The following is a 24043-nucleotide window of genomic DNA, read 5'->3' on the forward strand; positions in this document are numbered from 1 at the left end:
TAGAATCTGTTATAATCGTAAGTACAGTCTAATTCGAGCAAAACTATAATTTAATAGATATGTAAATGAAGACTAGCGCACCACTTTCATAATTCGAGTTAACCTCACTTTTCAACATTCTAGCTCTAAGAAAATTGTTATATATGTTGTAAGTTCGCCACCAATCTGGAATTAAGCAACAAAACTAATTTCTCATCTTATTCTGTTAAAAGTATGTAGGAAAACAATCTGAAATAGGCTGAGGTTATCAACAAATTTAAGTCTCCCTTTTTCCTGATTACTTTTGCATTTCTATTTCTCAATTTCATTTTTCAATAACTTGTTGGACACTCCAACCACCATATCTTTAAATCCTTAAAACATCACATAGTTGTCATATCTTGCAAATGACCGCCGACCACACCAGCACCGTCTGCTTCGAGCTTTCCAGATTGCCTGCTATTGTTAGAGAAAACGTCAATAGCAAGACAATTAAAATATAAGCTTGAATTTGGTTTCAGGTCCGTGCGGGATGGTGAGCTGCAGAGGCACCTGAACCGCCACAACAAGACGCATAAGGAATGGCGCGGCTTCAAAGAGGGTCGTGTGTACGCCTGCCACTTGTGCGCGCAGCAGTACGCACGCGGCTACGCACTCACCGTCCATCTCACCAGGAAGCATGGCTACTCCACACCCCCAGGCGCCGTGCGCTTTAAGTATGGTCTTCTTTTATATTGATTTTAATAAAGCGTGCCTGTTGAATGTTCCATGTACCACCGCTTTCAGACACTCAAAGTATGTGATAAGTTCCTTATTCATATTGTCAATATCTGTATCAAAATTAATATATAGTACTACTGTAGATTACTAACACCATCTAGATATAAGAATGTAAAACTTTTAGTGATTGATTAAGTCGTCAGTTGCAAACAGCAAAACGTGTTTCAACAGGTTATGGGCTACTTTTTTCGATTTATTAGTTATTTTAGTGTGTAAAATAGATAAATTGTGTGTGTGGTTTCGCAGAAACATGACGATGAACTATATTGCAAGTGTGCCAAAGTTAAAAGGCAGGGAGAATTACGATGACTGGTGTGTTCCAGCAGAAAATTTATTGGTGCTAGAAGGTATGGACAAATATATCAAACCCACAGCAGATTTTGAAATAAAACCGCTATGACCGCTAATGACGCAAAAACTAAAGCAAAGTTAATATTAACGATCGATCCAGTTTTGTACGTGCATATAAAAAACACCAAGAGTTCGTCACAATTATAGAATACACTAAAGAACATGTTTGATGACTCTGGTTTGTCAAGAAAAATAACCTTGCTTCGACATTTGATTAAGATAAGACTTGAAAAGTTTGATTCTATGGCTTCATATGTCACACAAATGATTGAAACGACTCAAAGGTTAAACAGCACAGGATTTACAATAACAGACGAGTGGGTAGGATCATTATTGTTAGCAGGATTTTCAGATCGTTATTCACCAATGGTAATGGCAGTTGAGCATTCCGGTATTTTGATAACAGCTGACGTCATAAAGTCAAAGTTACTCGACATGGAAGTACCTAGTTATTTTGACAGCGGAGGGACAGCGTTTGCATCGAGATATAAATATTCCTCTAGCAACACTAAGCCAAAGAAATTAAATGGCGGTCCGTCAAAGACAAACAAAATGTCAGTGGCAGATGTGACAACAAAAACAATTACATGTTCCAGGTGTAAAGAGGATGGACATTATAGAAATCAGTGTCCATTGTTAAAAAGTAAATGTGTTTTTAATGTTGTTTTCCTGAATGGAAAATAACAAGAATGAATGGTACGTTGATTCAGGGGCAAGTGCGCATTTTACAACAACATGAATTGTGTTTTCCAGAAATAGCTGTCACCAATGAATCTAAAGTGCCAGTTGTTTGTTCCCGAGATGTGACATTGTGTTGGAATTAAATTATCATACAACAGTTAAAAATGTGCTATGTGTGCCTAGTTTGACAACCAACTTATTATCCGTGAGTGAACTTATCAAGAATGGAAATAATGTCATATTTGAAGAGAAGCATTGTTATATTCGAAACAAGAACAATGATTTAGTTGCAACTGCGGATTTGTCAGAAGGTTATAAATTGAGTTTACAATCACAAAGTTGTTTGTTGACTGCTCCTGTTAATGGAAAATTATGGCATAGAAGATTAGCACATATTAACAGTCAAGATATGCAAAAAATGGGAAACGGTATTGTAGATGGTTTGAATTATGATAGTACCGTTGACATAACCAAGTCTCAATGTATTTCTTGTTGTGAGGGAAAACAAATGAGATTACCCTTTTCTCATGTGGGTGAGCGAAGTACAGAAACGCTTCACCGAATTCATAGTGATATTTGTGGACCCATGGAAATAAGTTCTTTAAATGGTGCTCGATATTTCCTACTATTTATTGATGATTATAGTTGAATGACATTCATATGTTTTCTGAAGCAGAAGAGTGAAGTTTTCTACAGATTTAAAGAGTTTAAATCAGTTGTTGAAAATCAACTTAGTAAGAAAGTTAAAATATTAAGAACAGACAAATGGTCTAGAATTTTTCAATAAGGATTTTAAGAATTATCTAAATCAGGCTGGTATAATACATCAAAAATCTAATTATTATACGCCAGAGCAAAATGTGCTTACAGTGGTAGAGTGGTACAGTGGTACTTAATAAAAAAGTTGATATTGAAAATAAAGTGCGTTTTCGAGCTCGGCTTGTGGCAAAAGGTTTTTCACAGAAAACTGGTGTTGACTACACAGATACTTTTTCTCCAGTAAACTAGTGCGACATTCTACCCGTAGATTATTGTTTGCCCTTTGTGTTGAGATGAGAATGAGTATTACTCATTTAGATGTATGTACTGCTTTGTCATTACCTGAAGGTTTTGTAAACAAAAGTGGGGGAAAAGTATTAAAGTTAAAAAAGTTAGTTTCTAAATTTCAGATGTCTGATTGTAAAACACAATGTACTCCAATTGAGCCTAAATTGAATTTGGTCACGTTAAGGTTAAGTCAACGGATAAATGTTAACCTAATGTTCCTTACCAAAACCTAATTGGAAGTTTGATGTACTTAGCAGTATTAACGAGACCAGATATTGCTTATTCTGTAAGCTATCTTAGCCAATTCAACAATTGCTATAATCATGTACATTGGAATTATGCAAAATAAGTGTTGAGATATTTACAATGTGCTAAGAATTACTGTTTAAGATATAGTAATAATAATAATGATCTACAAGGTTTTGTGGACAGTGATTGGGCGAGTGACGCATTAGATAGGAAATCTTATACTGGTTTTTGCTTTATGATGTCATGTTCAGCTATTTCTTGGCAAAGTAGAAAGCAGAAAACAGTTTCTTTGTCCAGTACGGAGGCGGAATATATTGCTTTATCTGAGGTTTCCAGAGAGGCTGTCTACTTAAGGAATTTGATGCATGAAATTACTGATAAACTTTATGTAATTGACTTGTATTGCGATAACCAGAGTGCATTAAAGTTACCTTTAAGTAATCAAAGTCATAGTAGGTCAAAACATATAGATGTACGTTGTCATTATATTCGAGATGTTGTAAAGTACTAATATGTTAAAATTAAATATATCCCTACTGAGGAAATGCCTGATGACATACTGACTAAAGGTCTATGCTATGTAAAACATTATAAGTTTATGAACTATTTATGTTACTTGGCGTTGTAACTAATTAATAAACTGTATATTTAATTTATTTTGATAAGTGGGGGTGTCAATATCTGTATCAAAATTAATATATAGTACTACTGTAGATTACTAACGCCATTTAGATATAAGAATGTAAAACCTTTAGTGATTGATTAAAAGTCGTCAGTTGCGAACAGCAAAACGTGTTTCAACACATATCTTGAATTTTCATATGTGAATCCTGCACAAGAGTTTCAACTGTGCATCTAGTGCAGGGGTCTCCAAACTTTTCAGCCGGAGGGCCACATTGACTACTCCAGTGAGTTCAGAGGGCCAAAACCGTTTTAATTTCTAAAAACCCATATTTTCTGTCCTAGGGAGGGGGGGGGTAGACAATAGAATTTTCAGGGATGAAAATATAGCTTTAGATAACGTAGCTTTGAAGATCATTTTTGATACTCGTTTCTCAGACCTTGATATCATTGCGAATCAAATAAAGATTTTTTCAAAAAAATCCTCTTGATATATTCGCGCGATACTTGTGGACGCAATGTATTGGTGCCAAGTACCTCGCCAACGAGCATATTTATTTATTCGCACGAAAAAATTTGCGGAGTGTTCGCCCCTTCTGAGCAAGGTCTTAGCCATTAGCTGTCGCGGATCCTTGATGACACTGGTCATAAGATGTCACGGGCCGGATGGAAGACACTGGCGGGCCGGATACGGCCCGCGGGCCGTAGTTTGGAGACCCCTGATCTAGTGTAACGAGTGAGAGAGAATAGATAACACTTGTGAATGAGGAGCTAGGAGTTATGTAGATTAAAGTTATATGTGTGTATAAGCTTAGATTACGTGCCTCAATATAAAAAAAAATTATAATAGCAAGATGTATCTACCAGTGGCGGTCTGTGATTTTTTGTTTGAGGGATGCTATAAGTATATACATACCTACTACCAGAGGCGGCTCTAAGGATCCAGTCGTGGCAGGTCATTTGAAAAAAATGTGTGCCCATATATTATTATCTATTTCAATTTGTTATAATATTTCCATTGAAATAAATACACAATCCATGTACCTACTTACGGCAAATTATTTTTAAGATGTTTAGTTTTAATGTAGTTGTGCACAACATTAAAGTAAATAAAATAAGAGTTTGATTCTATTTGACAATGATCTTTTACTTTTTTTGTTTTGTTTCATTCTACAGCTTCATTCTAAATCGATAATAACATAAATAATTATTCCAAACGTTTCTCGAACTATCCAATTGAAAAACAACCATCGTTCCACACAGTACAAGCGTTTAAATGAAAAACCGACATTTGTTTATGTCACCATCTCTGTAAAACATATAATATTCATCGTGTTGTCACCCCCACGGTCATGACCTAAACGTCCCTAAGCTTTCTTCGGTACCTAATTTTTACTTCGACGAAAAATATAGTGCCATCTCGTTTATTCTATGGCGCGCATAGGGACAGAAGATGCCAAAGAGGACATTCTTTAAATTGACCCGGCGAATCGTGTGGACTTGTGAATGAAAGCTTCTATTAGAGACAACAGATGTCACTGGTAGTCACTCGCCGCCGCCGCTATTTCGCGTTACATTTTAAATAAAATAAGAATTAGACCAGTTGTTTTGATGCACATAATTGATTATTATTGTTGTCTTATAATTTTGGGGGGTCAAACACCAATTGACCTAAGGGAAGAACCGCCACTGCCTACTACCTATTAAATATACAAATCTATAGACTAGTCCACAAACATAAGATACAAAGATACAATTTCTGGCAAAAATAGTACATCATATTAGCTCCATAAATCCTAAATTAAATTAATTTGAATATGTAATCGGAAGATATTCAATGTTTCTATCGGTTTCAGTTATTCAAGCCAAACTGTCAAAAATGGTCACGCAAACAAATTTCTAATCGTACTAAAACAATCCACTCGCTTCAGGGATGCTATTCTGTGCATTACGCCTATAAGCATTAAAGTCGTTTTTTGTGCTTCGGATGCTCTTGTCGAATACTTATTCAGTCTAGGCAGAACTAGGCAGGCAGGACTGAATGTGCATAATATCAAACTCTTTCCAGTTTTGTGGTTACAGAGTGAAACAGAGAATCCACTCCACACAGTTTCTCGTGTCTGTGTGTTTACATGACATTAAACCTACGTAAAGAAACGTTTTCTCATTAAACGGTTATATGCCAACCCTCGATTGGCCGCCCGTAAACCGTTAAAAACGCTTCCATCCGCCCGTGATTGACCGGCCGTAAACCGATGCAAAGAAACGATTTGTTTTAACAGTTACCCATTACCCACCCGTCCACGACTGGCCGTCCGTAAACCCTTGCAAAGAAAGCTTCCATCCGTCAGTGATTGACTGGCTGTAAACCGATGCAAAGAAACGATTTGTTTTAACAGTTACCATTACCCACCCGTCCACGACTGGCCGTCCGTAAACCCTTCCAAAGAAAGCTTCCATCCGTCAGTGATTGACTGGCTGTAAACCGATGCAAAGAACCACTTGTTTAAAAGCTTTGATCTTAACGCTTTCGCCGCAGCCATTCACCGATAAATTTATGAATTATAATTCAATAGAAGGGTTCCCAACTTTTTTGAGTTTGGGAGTGACATTTTACCTTAATTTTCACGGGAATCGAGTTATAAAAGAATCTTATGTTTATTGTTGTTTTTTCAGATCTTCAGAATTTTGACCTTTAAACCGATTCATTCTGATAAATGCAAAACCGATTTGTCCTACAACCAGGATTTTATGTGCATAATTATTATTTTCAAAATTCACATTCGTAACATTGACATCGTGAGATTGACATTGATTGAGTACCTAATCTTACGCAAAAATGTTAAACTAAGCCAAAAATCACAAAACAGAAGTTAGTTGCAATAATATTTGTCGATTTACTCCTCTGTATCCGGTTCGATCAATATTGTGAAATATCAACTAATTTGACTGATGTTCTGCGAAGAGTTTTATCCAGAGACTGCAAGCGTTATAATATCTGCCCGAAAATCCTGACTAGAAGAATTTAGAGGCTTTGGTCTAGAAGAAACAAAATCAGTGTAATGTATACAAATCGTAGACCCACCAATGATTACAAAGGGATACTAAAGCAAACAGTTCCTTTTGACGTGATCTATTTTCCTTTCAAAGGTTTTGGTGGAGTGCAATCCATCTCTGAAATACAACATAATGCACCTAGTTTTTAGAATGTAGAAAAAAGGGTGAACTCTTTACTGTAGTGATTTATAAAAAGTTCTTATTTTTATTACGTGTAAACGCTGGTAATTCAAAAGCGAATGTCTAATGTATAAAGTTTATTGTCTGTCTGTGGCGGGAAAATAAAATTAATAAATGGATTTGATTTGTATGCAAATCTACAGTTATATTCTGAGGTTAGTGTAAATTTGCACCCTTGACCTTCAAAACAAAAGGAAAGTTACTGTCCACATGAGATTTCGAAAAACCAAACCGATCTGAAAAGAGATTTCTAAAAAAAACCACACCCATCCCCTTTTCATACCCCCTAAAGCAGTATTTTATTACTAGTCGATGAATATTTGTGTCTACATCTGATTTTAAAAACTCTCCATAAAGCCCGCGCAACGCCGGGGAGATCAGTTATATATTATCTATTAATATCTATATACACGTAAAGTAGTGTCCCGGCGTGGCCTTTATTTGTATACAAATCTACAGTTTTATTCTGCGATTGATGAAACTTTGCACACTTTACCTCCAAAACAAAAAGAAGGTCATTGTCAACATAAGATTTAGTAATAAGATAAGATCTAGATAATAATATTTGTTGTAGGTACAAATATACGATGTTCAACTATTATTACTAGTGGGCCTGTTGTCCTGCCACAGACCGCCTTCTATGTAGTCCGCATTTTATATAGACCTCATTTTATGTAGACCTTATTTTATCTGTTGTCGGATATTTTATGCATTTGACATATATATAATACATGCTCAAGTCACATCCATTGTAGATATCGATCTTTTTAGCAGATTGATTATTGTTCAGTATGATAGAAAATAACAAAAAATTGCGACCGGTACCGTTCTATACTATTAAAACAGCCTTGAAGTATATGTCTTTCACAGTGTGACAGATTACCGTATGAATAGGATCCATAGAAAACACTTTTGACACACTTTTTATTTTTTATTCATTTCAAATTCAAGTGTAATAAAAAATCTTGATTGATAATGGATAAAAATGAAATGTTATAAATGAGGTAAACAAAGGTTGATTCTTAAGTATATATATGGATAATAATAATTATTGTATTGATTTTAAGCCTAGAAAACAAGGAAAGCGCAGCATCCAAAGTATTTACGAAGGGACCTTCCTGGTACACATATGTATACATAATATTTATTGTGTAACAAAAGCTTTTTCCCAGTTGTAATAATAAAGCAAAAGAAAAGAGTTAACCATGTTTTAATCTATTCTTTTCTTTTACAGGTATGTTATAGGAGAAGATAAAATCTACAGACTTTGTAAATCTCAAGTTAATATATCATCAGAAGTTAAACCAAAAGAGGTAACCAAACTCAGCGATGCAAACTGCAAAGTAGTCCAACGTGCCACTGCCTCCGTTGAGTCACCAGCATCCTTCGTAATCCTGCTACCCAATCAGGAATCCACAAGCATGGAAACCATCTTAGCGATGCAAGAAACTTCCATCAAGGAAAATGTGGAAATCAACGAGTGTTTCCAAGTAAACAAACGAAGAAAAGTGTGCCCGAAACCCTCCAAGAAAAAGAAAACTTTTAAGCAGGAAACGGAAGAACTTCAACCCTCCGTCAAGGGCGATGATATGCCGGACGTTAAAAACTTTTCACTCTTCGGAACGGATGCCTGCAGCACCAATTCTTTACCACAATTAAAAAATATAGAGATATCTATTGCAGATGTTGATCAACATGGTAACATTGTCAAGACCGAAGTTTTAGAGTCTCAAGAAGTTATGTTGGACTGATTTATTTATCTACATGTATGTTTGCCGTCATTTTGTGTCACCAGAGGGCCGGGCACCACTCATCCATTAGACTTTATTGTAGGCAATTCGGTTTCATATTGAAATTAAAATTTATAACTTGATAATTTTTTTTATATACATAATGGGACCTGCTGGTTGTACTGTGTACTAATCAGTGGACTATGTCGCCTCTTGGTTGGGCGACGTCTTATGTCGGTAAAGGAAGGTATTTGTGGCAATAAGGATTCAAAATAAAGTGTTTATTTTAATTTTACCTTTAATATATAACTCGATTTTTTCAACAATCTGTAATTCAAATCATTCAAATTTGACTGGCGTTTTCCTACATTCACACTGCAAAGGTAGATATTTGTGTGGATCTTATTAATACTGCTTTGCCAATTTGGTTTGCTCGGCGCTTGGGCTCTTGTGAATACCGTTGTGACAAAGTGGGAGACACGGGAAAATGTGCTTTGTTACCTACCGCAGAGTTGGGCACGGAGCTTGGGCAAACTGATAGAACGTAAATTATCATAAACAATATTTCAGTTATATTATCATGTGTATTTATAATATATCATTCAATTTTTCTTATTAATAAATTGATTTTATTCAAATCCAATATGTTAAATCTTTTTGTATAAAACTTTGATATTACAGTGAAACTCTCTTATGAAGTTTTCCAAGGGACTGGACAAAAAAAAACTTCTTAAGTGGGATTCAAATTTGTTTTTTTTTTAAATGAAGTTTATTCTAGTATTGTTCACATAGTTATTAGTACTACGTAATATGTGTATTTAAAATCCACAAGTAAAATTAATTAAAAATATTTAATTGTTTCCAGCTACAACAACATAGTAAGGGAAGGTAAATATCAAAAATGAAAAAAAGCATTTTAGGATGTTTGTGTGTTGTACGGCGTGTTTGAATTCTCTTTCCCAAAAATAACTATCAAATATCACGATTTCTCGCATAAAAGGACAGGACTTGAATGCACACGTGGCTCATTGTTAACTCTCTAAATTAACGTGCTTAATTACGCAAACTAATTTTTTTATAGTAAGTAATGTCCCGTAAATAAATCAACAAAAAAGACCGGCGGTAAAATAACAACTCCGAACGCCTAATACCTAAATAATGACATATTATTATTCTGCTGATGCGCTCATATCTGATTTCACAACAAGTTTGACAGTAATTGAGTTGTTTTAAGTTTGAACTAAGTCCTTTCTTCTCTCCGAATGTGAATCCAATAGAGCTTTGAATTGATTTATATTTGTTGCATCGATGACATGTTGTGGGAGTTTGTTCCAAGCATCCACTACTTGTTTTCTAGGATTAAATGCAAAATGCGTTTTGGTAATTTTTTTTGAGTGTCAGAGCTCTTGGTATTTTAGTGAAACGTCTCTGTACTCTCTCTAACAGATTTATATCCTTTGCGAAGTAAGGACTCCATATTTGGAAAGCATATTCCAGGAGAGGTCGCACATATGTTTTATATATTTTTAACATCATGTCCGGTGTTAGGTCAAGGAAGGTTTTCCTGATTAGATATGTTAGTGAATTTGCTCTTTTCACAATTCCAGCGATGTGTGGTTCCCATTTCAAGTCCTGTGATATGGTAACTCCTAAGTCTTGTTGTAATGTCACTGATTTTAGAGGTGTTCCATTAAGTTTGTAGGCAAGTGTAGGGTTAGTTTTTCCAACATGTAGGACAGTGCGTTTTTCGACATTGAGTTTTAGAAGCCAATCATTTGTCCATTGATATATTTCGTTTAAATCGTTTGGCAGTTGGTTGTGATGAGTGTGTGGGTTGGCAAAGAATTTTGTATCATCTGCAAAGCAGCTGGAGTCTGATTTTATTATAGTATGCAGGTCCGTGATGTACAAAATAAACAGAACTGGACCGAGAACTGATCCTTGAGGGACACCACTGGTCACATTTCGCTCAGATGACACTTGGTTGCCAATTCGAACTTGTAATTTTCTCCCAGTAAGGAAGGATTTGATCCATTCGAGAAGTCGTCCTCTTATGCCTAGGAATTTAAGTTTAGCCAACAGTCTATTGGTTGGAACAGTATCGAAGGCTTTCTCGAAGTCGAGATAAATTATGTCAGTGGGAATCCGTTTGTCCCAATCGTTTGTCCAGTAATCTATGTTAAGAATGAGATTGGTAGTCGTGGATCTTTTTGGCACAAATCCATGTTGTTTGTTTGAGATTATGTCAAGTTTGATCAGGAATGAGCGTATCTTGTCCACTATTATTCTTTCCATGGTTTTGCAGATAATACTAGTCAAGCTTATAGGTCTGTAATTTGCTGGTTTGAGTTTATCACCTTTTTTGTAGATTGTAGATGTAATTATAGCTCTCTTCCAATCTTTAGGGAGTTTCCCATCTAAAAACTGCTGATGGAGTGAATTCTATTTCGCATAGTGAACTATCTACATACACATCTTGTTGGTATACTGGTGTCTGGTTCATTTACATAGGTTTTTTCAAATTGTGTTGCAAGGATGTTCGCTATGTCTGTCAACTGTTTCGTTAGAAAAGTTATATAGTATGGTTGGAGTAGACACTTTCGAGGCAATCTGTTTCCTTATATAACTGTAAAATGGTTTCTGTCCGCTGTCAATCAATTTTTGCTCAAAGTTTTTTCTGGTATTTCTTAGTTGCGACAAAAGGTAGTTATTTTTCAGTTTATATTCTCTGTAATACTCATTTTCAATCTCATTTACATTCCCCATGTGTTTTCTGGATAATCTATAACCATCCCAGGCTTTCTTTTTCTCTTTAATCAATGCTAGTATGTGTTTGTCGATCCAAGGTTTGTTTTTATTGTGGTTTTTATTGCCTTTGAATAGTGGTATTTTTGACACAATCTTCTCTTCAAACATGTTTGTAAAAAAGTTCCACTTTTCTTCAGTTGTAGTGGTTTCCACGAGAGACCACATTATATCACGAGTGCTTAAGGTTTCATTTATTTTATCATAATCTGCTATGTGATAGTTGGGTCTCGGCTTCTTGCCTCTCGGGCCGGAGGATCCGTTGTTATGGCTGGTACTTACTTATAGAGTTGACAACAAACATATATGGTCACTTTTGCCTATAGGTGCTAGATATTTTATATCAGTAATGAGATGTTCATCATTGCACAGGACTAAGTCCAATAGAGATGGGGTATTGTTGTCCCTGTATCTTGTAGGTTTATCTACCAATTGCCAATAGTTACTGTTCAAGTACATATCCTCAAATAAGGCCTCGGGGCTGTTTGAATTACGCACTTCTTTAATGGGCCATACCAATTTGGAATAATTGAAGTCTCCAAGGATTATTACGTTTGACACGTCAGCTATTCTTTTTAATTGGTGTAATAATTTTTGGTGGTTTTCGTACGATGCATTTGGTGGGCAGTAGACACCAGCTAAGATAGTTTTGAGATGGTCTATTTGCATGTCAATGAATAATGCGTCAATTTGTGGGTAATTACTAGAACTGTTTTCCAGGGCTTTGTTCACCTGGGCTGAGATTGTCAAGCCTATGGTCCTTTTCTTTACATATATTGCTACACCACCTCCTCGTTTTTCAATTCGACGGTCTTTGCGGAAGAGTGTGTAATCCGGAAGATCCACTAACGTATCTGGTATTTCTGCCTTTAGCCACGTTTCTGTCACTATTAGTACTGTTGGTTTTATAAGGTTTATTTGTGCAAGAACAAGATCAAATTTCCGTGTGAGAGAGCATAGGTTCGTATACAGTATTGAGATATTGACTATGTAATTATTTACATGTTTTTTGGAATTTTTATAATTTTAGGGCATCCTTTGATGTATTTGATTGTCAATTCCTTCTCCCCCTTTTCTGTTCTTTGATGCAGCTCATTCCTTAAATCAATTAAATGCTGCCGTTGCATCGGAGTTTGATCCGATTTGATTGAGTTTGGTTTTTTTAGTTTATTTTTATTTTTGAGAATGGCTAAAGCTTCACCCCGTGTTTGGAAGATTATTTTTATCAGGCGAGGGAATTTTTTTTCTGCTGAAGGTTTTCCAAGCCGGAGCACTTTTATGTTATTTTGACTTGTGCTGGTGATGATTCCTATAACTTTCCAGCATTCTTCGGTGTCTTGTAATTTGCGTTGTTCGGGATCTGGCAAGTCACACTCAGAGATATCAAACATAATTATGTGTTTTGCTCGGGATTGCCGATCGCTAAGTTCACTAATCATGTCTTCTGTGCATCGCATTTGTTGCTGTTTTTTGCAGGCGTTGACTTCTTCTTGGAGGTCCCGAATTAGTTTGTGTAGTACAGGTATTTGTTGAAGGCCACTCTCACATTCAGGACACAAGAATTTCATTCTGCGGTTTTTGAGCTCTAGGCATCTGGTTTCCGTTGCGGATAAGCCCGAACATTTAATGCAAACATTTCGATTGCATCCATCACACGTGACTCCCACTCCTGGCTTCCCAACATCCCCATTACATTTGAAACAATTCATGTTTTATATGTTGTTTACTGACACAGTTTCGGATAGGTAGTTTGTATGGGTGATTTTGTTTTTTGCTTTGTTGACACTGGGACACTAAAAACTGAGATATTAACTCTTTATTTTACTAAAGTTAGCACTTTTTGTTAATATTGTGTGACGTTTTAGTGTTCAGATATACTGTAAGATTGTTTATTTTTATTATTTAGACTGGAGAAGGACATATATATATTACTAGATAGGACATATATAGACTAGACCAGAGCTTCCCAAACTTTTTCAACTGTGACGCCCTTGGGAAGTTGCCATATTTTTGCCACGCCCCCCCCCCCCCCCACAGTGACTAAAAATCTAAGCCCCACGCCGCTCATTTGCACCAAGCGTAGTATTTTGAAGCCCCCCCCTGAATGGGTCACGTAGTATGGGTACGTTACCTAATAAAAATTTGTCAGAAAAACTCCAAATAGTATCTAATTTTTTTATTAGAAAATAAAGAACACAACACAAAAACAAAAATGGAAGCAAACAAAAAAGATAAAAAAGCATTTTTTTTCTTTGGTATTAATGAGAAGGATGTGCTTGCTTTTCTTCTGTTTTGATCTGTACTTATTCTTAATTACTGCAACTGCAGAGAAACCTGTCTAACACAAGTATGATGTCGCAAACGGTAATAAAACCCTTAACGCTGCAGTGCTGATGGAACTGCAGCGTTGGAACTGGACTGAAAAGTAAAGACCGATAAGTTTACAGCGCAGTTCACTGTGAGACTTTTCTGCGCGGCGGCCTGAAGTGGCGCGGGACTCAGTCGCTCCGAAGTGTGCGTGTGGAAGACGCTATAAAGATTGCCTCACGACGCCCCTGGGATGATCCCGCGGCGCCCCGGGGCGTCGCGACTCACAGTTAGGGAAGCCCTGGACTAGACCAAAGATATTAGAAGAACGAGATATGCTATGTTGGCCGCCGGACCGTAGGCGGAGTACTACCTAATTAGGGTACTTTGAATACTATCGGGACGTGTACGCACAGAAATCTGTTCTATGTATTAGTGCCAACTGAAACGATACGTCCTTAGCATAAGCGAAGGTGTGCAGTAGTATTGGTGAACAAAACCGGCGACACTGGGCAAAACAATTCCACACAGTATGAACTGCTCATAGCACATCTCGTTCTTCTAATATCTTTGGACTAGACATATTAGGTACAGCAGTCTTCAGTAGGGCAGTAGAAAGCTCAAAGAAAATTAGGGGGAGTTAAGGAAATCTAGAAGGGCGACGGCAGACAAATTCTATCTATAAAAATCCAACAGAACCTAGCTGAATTAAATAATAATAGTTTGTTTTACTTCCTTATAACAAAACTAGGTAATCGCCATTTAGTTAGTTAGTTTTTAAATTAAGTAAAACACTGATAAGGAATTACATATATCTTTTCTATCACCGTCACTGATTCCTCAAAGTTTGTATGGAAAACTATATCGGACTATCCACCTTCAGTTCGTGCCGTGTTTGTGGCAATCAAGTTCTAAAAAGTTTTTGTCAAACAGATGAATTGACATGATTATCTTACTTGTTCTAACTTGCTCAACACGAATTCGGTTACTCACATAAGGTAAACAAGTGGTTTCAATTTTATCTTGTTCCTGTCGGTGCGTTTTACATTTCCAATCTATATTAAGGCAGTGATTGTTTATATTATTTTAATTAGCACTTTAGCGCTTATTACATCATAATATCGCTAGCAAGTTTTCAAGTGAATATTTTACTCGCGTCCAAACTATGTCGGAAGCAAAGAAGAAGAGACGACAGTCTAGTGCGGAATATATTACATAAGCATTTTCGAACGAAGCAATAAAGCCATCTAGGCTCATTGAGGTATAAAGCCAATATTGGGGTTTAAAGTATGGGTCACTTAAATCAGTTCATTGTCTGCCGTGAGACACCACGGGCTTCAGTCGGTTACAAGCGCTCGCCGGGCACAGGTCTCTGGCGATACCTTCAAAATGCCGACAAGCACGCTTAGATATTCCACAAGTCGTACCTTTGTGATTATACTATGCTGAGGGTTTGAATGGAATAACCGTATACCCTTTGTCACGGCGCCATTTGTGATGATATTGGGGTTTGCGACTAAAGTAAATCTATCTGAATAGAAGTTCTTAACTTTTTTTTTCTTCTAAATAACGTGAGAGGAGAACTTGCTGACCCCTCCTTGTTCTCGACACACTAATGTGATGATCCTAACCTCTGCTGTCTAATTTAGGGGATGAATCTTCTTCATGTTACCAACCCTCTTGGCACACTTCGCACGCCTTTCCTAAACTACCTTCCACGAGCCCCTATGATATTTCACATAGTAAATAAGACCTTTGTAGCTCTATCGTACAATAGTCTCTCACAACTCGCTGCGTCAATTTAAAGAATGTCCCGACTTTGGCATCTTCTGTCTCTATGCGCGCCAGAGAATAAACAAGATGGCACAATGTCTTTCGTCTATGTAAAAATTAGGTACCGAAGGAAGCTTAGGGACGCTTAGGTCATTGCCCTGAGGGAAACAGCATGATGAATATTACATGTTTTAATATATGGTAAAATGTATACATGTTTAAAGAGATGGTGATATAAACGTATTTCGGTTTTTCATTTTACATGTTTGTCATGTGTGGAACAATGATTTTTTTTTCAACTGCAGTTCGGTAAAGGTTTAGAATAATTCTTTATGTTCTTATCGATGTAGAATAAAGCTAAATAATGAAACAAAAAAAAAAACGTAAAATAGAATGGCAAGTCTAAAATTAAATGGAATAAATACCCTTAATGGAATAACCAAACTCTTATTTTATTTACTATGTTGTGCGGAACTACATTAAAATGTAATATCTTTAAAATAATGTGCCGTAAATACATGGATTGTGTAGTTATTTCCAATTTACTATATTAACATAATACGTATTTTGAGTTGCGGACTCATGACGCACCTACCTACAAATTGATGTCTCTAAATAGTAAAAAATAAAGTCACTTTCCGAGTCTGTCTAGATGTGCGCTTATTTCTTCAAAACTGTGCAACAGATTTTGATAGGGTTTTTTCTATCATTTAGGGAATTTCTCCCGGAAGGTTTATGTATATAAACATGAATATTATATTTATAGAAAGCAGAGAAAAGTCAAAGTTGTGTAATTGTAAAAAAAATACTTTCGGGCGATTACTTTGCTAATGCTGGCTAAACCTTATGAGATACATCAAAATAATGTACTACGCACAATTCCATAATATATTAAAAAGGCAATTCCATAAAAAGTAAAAAATTTCCAAATGTAGTCAGTTTCCTTTTATAGTAATTAAGGTGAATCAAAAGGTTTCATTTAAAAATATGTCGTATTATCTGTGGCCAGCGATTCCGAATATGTATTTACAAAATATTGTAAGTGATTTAAGAAACATCTTTAGTCACTTATTTAGATGACAGACTGTTTACACCCTAAATTTGTCTCCTTGTCATCCATAGATTTCAGGCCCGGATCAGCACTCTCCAATTCTTTTTTCATAGAGTTTGTCGTAAGACTAAATAATATTTCCAACTTGTTTTTATTATCGTGGTTTTCTGAAAATCTACCTGTTCTTCAATGTATTCCTCTGTACGTCTCAAATACAGCGTCGCATATTTATGTCTTTAGTTTTTCAGGATTTTTCCACTAATTTCTGTTCTTTACAGGATTGTGTTTCATAATTCCATCACTATTGTTCTTGTCTTAGCAGGTAGGTTTATGTTTGCACTGGATTCCCTTAATCCAATCATATTTGTTCGTGTTTCTCTTCGTTTTTCCTATTTTCCTCCGGTGATTCTGTTTCTTAAATACATTTCCAGAAGTATGGAAATCTTCCCTATGCTGTATTTTGTTGCATCTCTCAAAGCAATTTCACCGTACAATTATTCTTGTCTATATTTCAATGCTTGCCAATCTGTCAGTCTGTATGAGTTCTTCCTTCCAATATTTCGCTTTCTTTATTGTTTTTGTGTTTAATTCGTAGAAATCCATTTATTTTTTTTTTAAATTTAATTAAAATCAAATTTAAGTATTTTTTGGTTTTTTTTATTGTTACAGCTGTTTCGGCTTTCAGGGCCTTTCAAGGTCTGAAAATGGAGAGTTTGAAAATGGCCTTGAAAGCCGAAACAGCTGTAACAATAACAAAAACCAAAAAATACTTGCAGAACTTAGTAATTATACTATTAAATTTGATATTAATTAAATTTAAAAAAAAATAAAAATCTCGCTTTCTATTTAAATTTCACTTGGAAAACATAGATCCAATGTTTAACTTTATACCCTTTGGCGAAATTTATGTACTTCTTGGTAATATTCAATATCCCGCCCGTTCCAATGTTCTTTTCGTCAGTTTTCTATGGCGTTATTTTCTTCTTTACGTTTATCCAAAATTATCTGTCATTTTTTTTCATATCTTTTAAGCGCTTTCTCCGATTTTATTTCCTTATCTGACCCTGCAAGTGGGTGGTATCTTTTCATTTTCTTTTGGGTCCTCCACTACTTGTATCTCTCTTTCTCCAAAAATGCAATTCAGGGATGATATTTGAATGTGTTTACACTACAATCCTTTGTGGACTCTGATGATATTTCTGTGCTTTGGTTCAGCAATTAAATTTAAAGGGTTTTCTTAATCTAAATATCTCTATCGTAGGCACTTGAATAATTGACCAATAAAATACTAATTGGTGTCTTTACTAACCCTTTTCTTGTACTGTTTACACAATAAAATTTTATGGGATATCTTGAGATTCCCTTTGTCCAAGTTCGACTTGTGTTCCATGTGTCGTTAATCTTGTTGTCACTTACCGCAATACTGTAGTTTAAATGTTTCAATCTCAATATGTGGCTATCTCTTCTGGTTCCACAATTCTCAGGTATCATCTCTCCTCTCCAATCCCCCTTGGTTCCCTGAAGGCCCCACTAGGGAAGAGGGAGTTTTTGAATGGTCCAATCTTCGTCCCACGAGTATCTAGGGAAATAAAAGGTGCACTCCAGCAGAGCCCTGAGTGCGTGACACTGTTCCCCAATAGTTTGTTATTGTTTACATGTTAACGCGCCATTCGGCCATCTCCTCAATCTCTCGTCAAATCACAATTTATATTAATACTAGTGGGCCCAGAACGCCTTCTATGTAGACCGCCTTTTATCTGGTGGCGCTGTTGTCGGATATTTTATGCATTTATTCATGCGCCAGTCGCACACATCGTAGATATTGTTTTGATGTTTCATTTGATATTGATCATTTCAGCAGATTGTGATTGTTGTTCAGTACAATAGAAAATAAGCACTTTCACAGTTTTTATTTAATTTTTTATTCATATTCAAGTGTAATAAATAAAATAAAAATTCTCAATTGATAACGGATAAAAATTAAATGTTGTAAATTAGGGAAAATAAAGGTTGATTCTTTTTAGTCTAAACAATATTGTTTTTTTAAATTATAGTAATGAACTAAAATTTAATATAATGTGATTTGGTGAACAATATTTTTTGTCGAGCTGTCTTTTGCTAATATGAATAGATTCTATGGTTTACCCACACGCATGCAGCGTATAATTGGCCAAGTGCAGACCACAAATGGACATTGTCTGCCCTAGTGATTTGTTGATTGTCATTCACATGCCAAACGAATCGGAAATTGAAGCCGTTCGAATATGATTGTAGTTTTCGACGATTTCTCCCTCAAACTTTCCGTTCAAAATGGTTGCTTCAATAACATTTCCGGTGATCCGTTTGATGACCAAACATGTGCCGTTGCATAACCTGAGTGGGTTTTATAAATTAAATTACCCATTACAATAGTACCCGCAAGTCATTTTGACGATGCTAAGTTAATGAGATTCAGCAAAAGGCGGTAAGTAAGCACCGACAGTTTTCTAAGCTAAAAGCTATCCTTTGGGACGAGGCTCTAAAAACCACACAATTTGCTCCAGCAAATTCGTACATTTTACGACTGTTGAAAAAAGGTTAATTTCAGGTACCTAGATGTTTTGTTTATGTTAGTTTTACTGCCGAATTTGTAAAACCTCTCATGGGCCTAGTAAACATTCGTCCAACGCGCTGGCCCAACGTGAACAGGACCACTTGGCCGTTGCATGTGTTGCATCGGTTTTCATACACACATCAAAAGATCTTCGCGCTAACTCACCAACAGCGTTCACACGTTGGCCCCGTCTTCAGTTCGCAATACGCTTTCAGTGGAGATGGTAGTGTTGATTATTTCGTGAATGATTATTTACATTTACGAATTATGATGATTAATAATTAAACGTGTTGTACAAATAAATTGCCGCTGCTGTGATGTTTTCCGCATCCATCTTGATTTGACGGCCTCCATAGTGGTGAGGCTCTCGACTAGCAATTTGTGTTATTTAATAATTCATCAATTTAAAAATAATATATAGTATAGGTACTCGCGGTACGTTCCGTTCAGTACGAGTGGAAGATATTCTCAGTATCGCCCTGGTGTAAGACCACCATTCAGAATTGAAACATTGCTTGAAATGGCTTTAGCTGTGTTTGGTGACTAGATCTAGCCAGGTACTCCCCCACCTTCCTCTTCCCCATCTGCTTGCCTCCCCACTACCTTCAGTCTCACAACATACCGCAATTGGGGATGCCATAGTGTCACTGGCTCCAGATGGTTAGGGGCAGTTGGGACTCTAGGAAAGACTAGGAAATTTTCATTGTTTTTTTTATTCTCGAAAAAAAAACGATAATGAAGGTATATTTATTTTATTTTTATGTTGATGAATAAATTTTCAATTTGCTGCCTAAACAGCATGATGGTTTTTGTTTTTGAATTGGCCAAGACCATTGGCGGCAACGTTGGCGATGGCATTCACATTGCATTGGGACAACGTGTACTAGACTCATCGAATGGGATGCAGACAAAAATAGCAAAGGGGCAAAAAGGGACATTTTCAGGTATATTTCACCATTCCTTTTAGTTTGTGGTGGATTCACCCCCGAACTTTAACAACTTCTGTGGAAAAGTGGGAAGCAGTTTTAGCTGCAAAACTTCTTATCTGGGAAAAAAATCGTGTTTTTGTATTGAATTTCAACACTTCTTAAGCGTGAGAACTTCTTAAGTGGGAACTGCTTAAGCAAGTTTGACTGTATTACCATTATTATCTAACAAAAAGCCTGACAATATTTTTACTCCTCTTACTGTCATCATTATAAGCACAAAATGTTGCTTGTGCAATGATAGCCAACTCTGCTAGCAGAGGTTTAACCCTTTATAGGACAACTTTTGTTTTTAACGATACACCCTTAATGGTTTTATTTATGAATACTATATTCATTTTGATGAACAGAAAAAACTTTTTTTTTTTTTTTTGCTTAGCCTTTTTGAAATTTTTCGATTTTCCAGCGGTCTTTTTTCTGACCGGTGTCCATTTAGGTAAAAAAAAAATATATTTTATAAAAATTTTGTTTACATTACAAAAAGACAGTTTGGTAAGAAAAAATGTCGTTTTATTTATTTGCGTTACAAGAGAATAACTGCTTTGATAATTTTATAAAAAATTTTCAAAATAATAAACGGTTCTAGGGCCTCGAAGACTTCTTATTTTGAACAGATTAATGGTACAACATAAAATCATAAACAATTCTAAGGCCTTGTTGGTTTCTTCTTTTGATCAGATAGGTACACGGTGCGACATAAAATGTTAACAAATTCTAAGGCTTCGTTAGTTTCTTCTTTTGACCAGATAAATGGTACGGCATAAAACACGGTATGCAAAGAGCTACTTTGCAAATGTTGCATGCTACTGAGCTTCGTACCACTTTCAGCGACGTGCTGCAATATCCACATCTACGAAGTGTACATTTTTCAGGATAATGATTAGAATTGATATCGTTAGCTAATGGAGTCTGAGGACGACCAATCCTTTTTCTTGAAGTAAAAGATCCTATCAACTGATCAGCCAATTGATTGCGGAAGTGAAGATGTGTAATAGGTTTTTTTTCTTTATCCAATTTCTTCAATGTTTCCCTATATAAAGTGTACGAATTAACAATGGCACATTCAATAAGGTAATACCAGATTTTTAACCACCACCGCCTTGATTTCCACGTTATGTTATATGATGAAGCAAGTTGGTCAAATCGATCAACTCCTCCCATATACTTATTATAGTCTGCTATGCTTATCGGAAAGTTTCATGTATTTATCTTGCTTAATTTTTGCACTTGGAAAAAATTTTCTGTTTGTTTGAATCGTGCCACAAGCAAACAACTTATTTGCTAGTAACTTCGATAGTAAAGGAATGGAAGTGAAGAAGCGGTCAAAAAATAAACAATATCCCAAATGTTCAAACATCTGTGACAATTGCATCACAACACGTTCTCCTAAACCAATTTCGGGGTGTTGAGATGTAACTTATTTTCCTTCGTAAACTTGGAAGTTGATCATGTACCCAGTAACTGCACAACATATCACCCAAACTTTGAATCCTCGCTTTATTGGTTTCAAAGGCATGTATTGTTTTAGTGTACATCTCCCTTTGAAACCAATCATACTTTCATCTACAGAAAGAAATCTGCTTGGTGAAAATGCAGTCCTAAATACGGCACTGAAGTGAGTCAATAGTGGCCTTATTTTATGTAGACGATCAAACAGCGAACTTTCGCGAGGCTGCATTTTTTGATTGTCATTCATATGAAGGAAACGAATAACTTTTAAAAATCTCCTGAGGCTCATAACTTTTGCAATACGGGCAACATAAAAATTAGCATGGGTTGACCAATACAATCGTAAGCTAGGTAACTGGTGAAATCCCATTATAATAATGATGCCAATGAACGCTTTTAATTTCTCTATGGATAAATCAAGGGCAACATTTTTTTGCCTAGCATATTTATTACTTTCGTCAATCATGTGCTGCAGAATAGCGTGAGTAACAAAATTGAAAAAAATACTGATTGGTGAAGACAAATCTACCTCAATATGAATTCCTTCGAATTGTGAAAACTTGTGAGAAGTATACTCGGGAGGCGCGTGATGCCTTCGTTTCCGCCATTTATAGTAGGTCGCACTAGGAGAAGGAGTAACTTCCGGTGATTGATCGGGAATGTTTGGGTCTTAATCATAATCATAATCCTTTCAATATAAGTAGGGTCCGACACCGCATTGACAGGATTAGAATCGAAATTATTCTTAGCAGCGCTCCTAGGAACTGAATCCCGAGGACTTGAAAGAACCTGGGAAATCTCATCTTCGGGATCGGAGTCTCCTCCAAGCTCCGAATCCTCAGCTTGTAATTCCCTCAAATAGTGATAGGAATGCACCTTCACCCATGTCTTCAAGGTCTTTCACACTAAAACCTCCGCCACTCTTATTTTCCATCCTAAAACAAAGTAAAAACATAGTTTTGCGCTGCAATAAAGGCTTTTACTTATACATATAACATTCCATAACTATTCTACTTCAATTTGAGATATGTATTTCAAATAATTATTACAGTTTGAATGAAAACAAAAACAATAATTTTGATAGGAAATTTTGACGAAAATCATTTTATCAAGGATGACACATATCATCAAGAAACTCGATGGCGGGAAAATATCCACAAAAAATAATTATTAGTTGTAAAAGAACATAATATTATCATACGAAATTAAATGTATTGTGGTTAAGAAATTATTTGCAGTGTCTATAATATGATAATCAAAAAGGGCCTACATTTTAGCTTTTGAGGTTAGATTTTAGACATGATGGTAAATAATTTGACTTTACTCGATTATTCCACATACAATTTTTAATTAAAAATACAAAAACTATACAGTATTGTGTATATAACAAATGTACTTACTTTGTTTTCAGAAATAACTCTCAATGTTAGAGAAACAATAACATAAAAATAAGTGTTCTTGTAAAACTGGCAGCTGTCGTGTTGCTAAATGGACGCAGGTCTAGAAACTGACCAGGACGCGGTTTTCGTAAATTTACTCAACATGTACGAACTTCGGGGCGGTTGGTTTGATTCAAGACCTCCGTGCGTTACCTGAGAATGATTACAACCCATAAGGGTGATTATAACTAGTTAACACAAAGAAATATAGACCTTAATATTGCAGGTCTCAAAACTATCCGTTTTTAGCTTATGACCTATAAAGGGTTAAACCTGTGATGCCTGAACCAATATTAACCAATCATTAATTCACTTTAGCAAATAATTTTTTTAAAATTAATTATTTGAAGGTTATTGTGATATTTTTATATTCAAATTGTGTTTTGAATAAGTACCTACGCTACATATTTTGTTACTTTTAATAACTAGCTAATAAAATAAGCGTGTATATTTCTGATTGTGATAATATTACAAAGTTCTATTAAAATTTGATAAGCCATTAAACTTAGTCCATTATTATTGTGAATCGCCTAATTTTCTTGTTGTTATTGATTGCAGTTCTTTTTGAACCCAAATAGTGATTCTTCATATATAATAGTAATACGTAATAGCAGGCCGCATCTTCCATTTGTTTTTGTGCGAGACAGCTCCTATGTGGAACGAGCTAACAGAACCAGATTTTCCTCCTTCATATAATCTGGGCTTTTTCAAGACCCTGCATTAATAAATCCCCTCCTACAGCCCCCGTAACCCACCTCGCAACGCTGCCCAACCAGGTGGCGACACAGCTCCCCCGCCTTTACACTATACAGACAGGGGCGCTCTTGTGGGGTGTCACATAAAAATATATTATCCACTGGAGCGTTCTGCTATATAATCAATTTCAATCTTGAGCGCTCGGAAATTTTAAGTGTTTGGTTTGGAAATTTCCCACCCTCTTTCAAAAAATTATATCTCCGAACCTT

The 24043-nt window shown here is 35.9% G+C and overlaps 1 protein-coding gene across 1 annotated transcript in view; it reads left to right on the plus strand.

Annotated features, from left to right (window-relative positions):
- Positions 1-9271, plus strand: part of Hinfp (Histone H4 transcription factor) — a 34018-nt gene extending 24747 nt beyond the window's left edge. Inside the window, exons 13-14 of the mRNA XM_089646044.1 lie at positions 501-695; positions 8180-9271. Of these exons, the coding sequence (XP_089502170.1) occupies positions 501-695; positions 8180-8696 (712 nt within the window). The 3' untranslated portion in view covers positions 8697-9271. The remainder of the gene's footprint in view (positions 1-500; positions 696-8179) is intronic.
- Positions 9272-24043: the final 14772 nt, after the last annotated feature.

The sequence above is a fragment of the Hesperophylax consimilis genome, chromosome 2, assembly GCF_061612785.1.
Source record: "Hesperophylax consimilis isolate HC1 chromosome 2, BYU_Hcon_1.0, whole genome shotgun sequence".
NCBI lineage: Eukaryota > Metazoa > Arthropoda > Insecta > Trichoptera > Limnephilidae > Hesperophylax > Hesperophylax consimilis.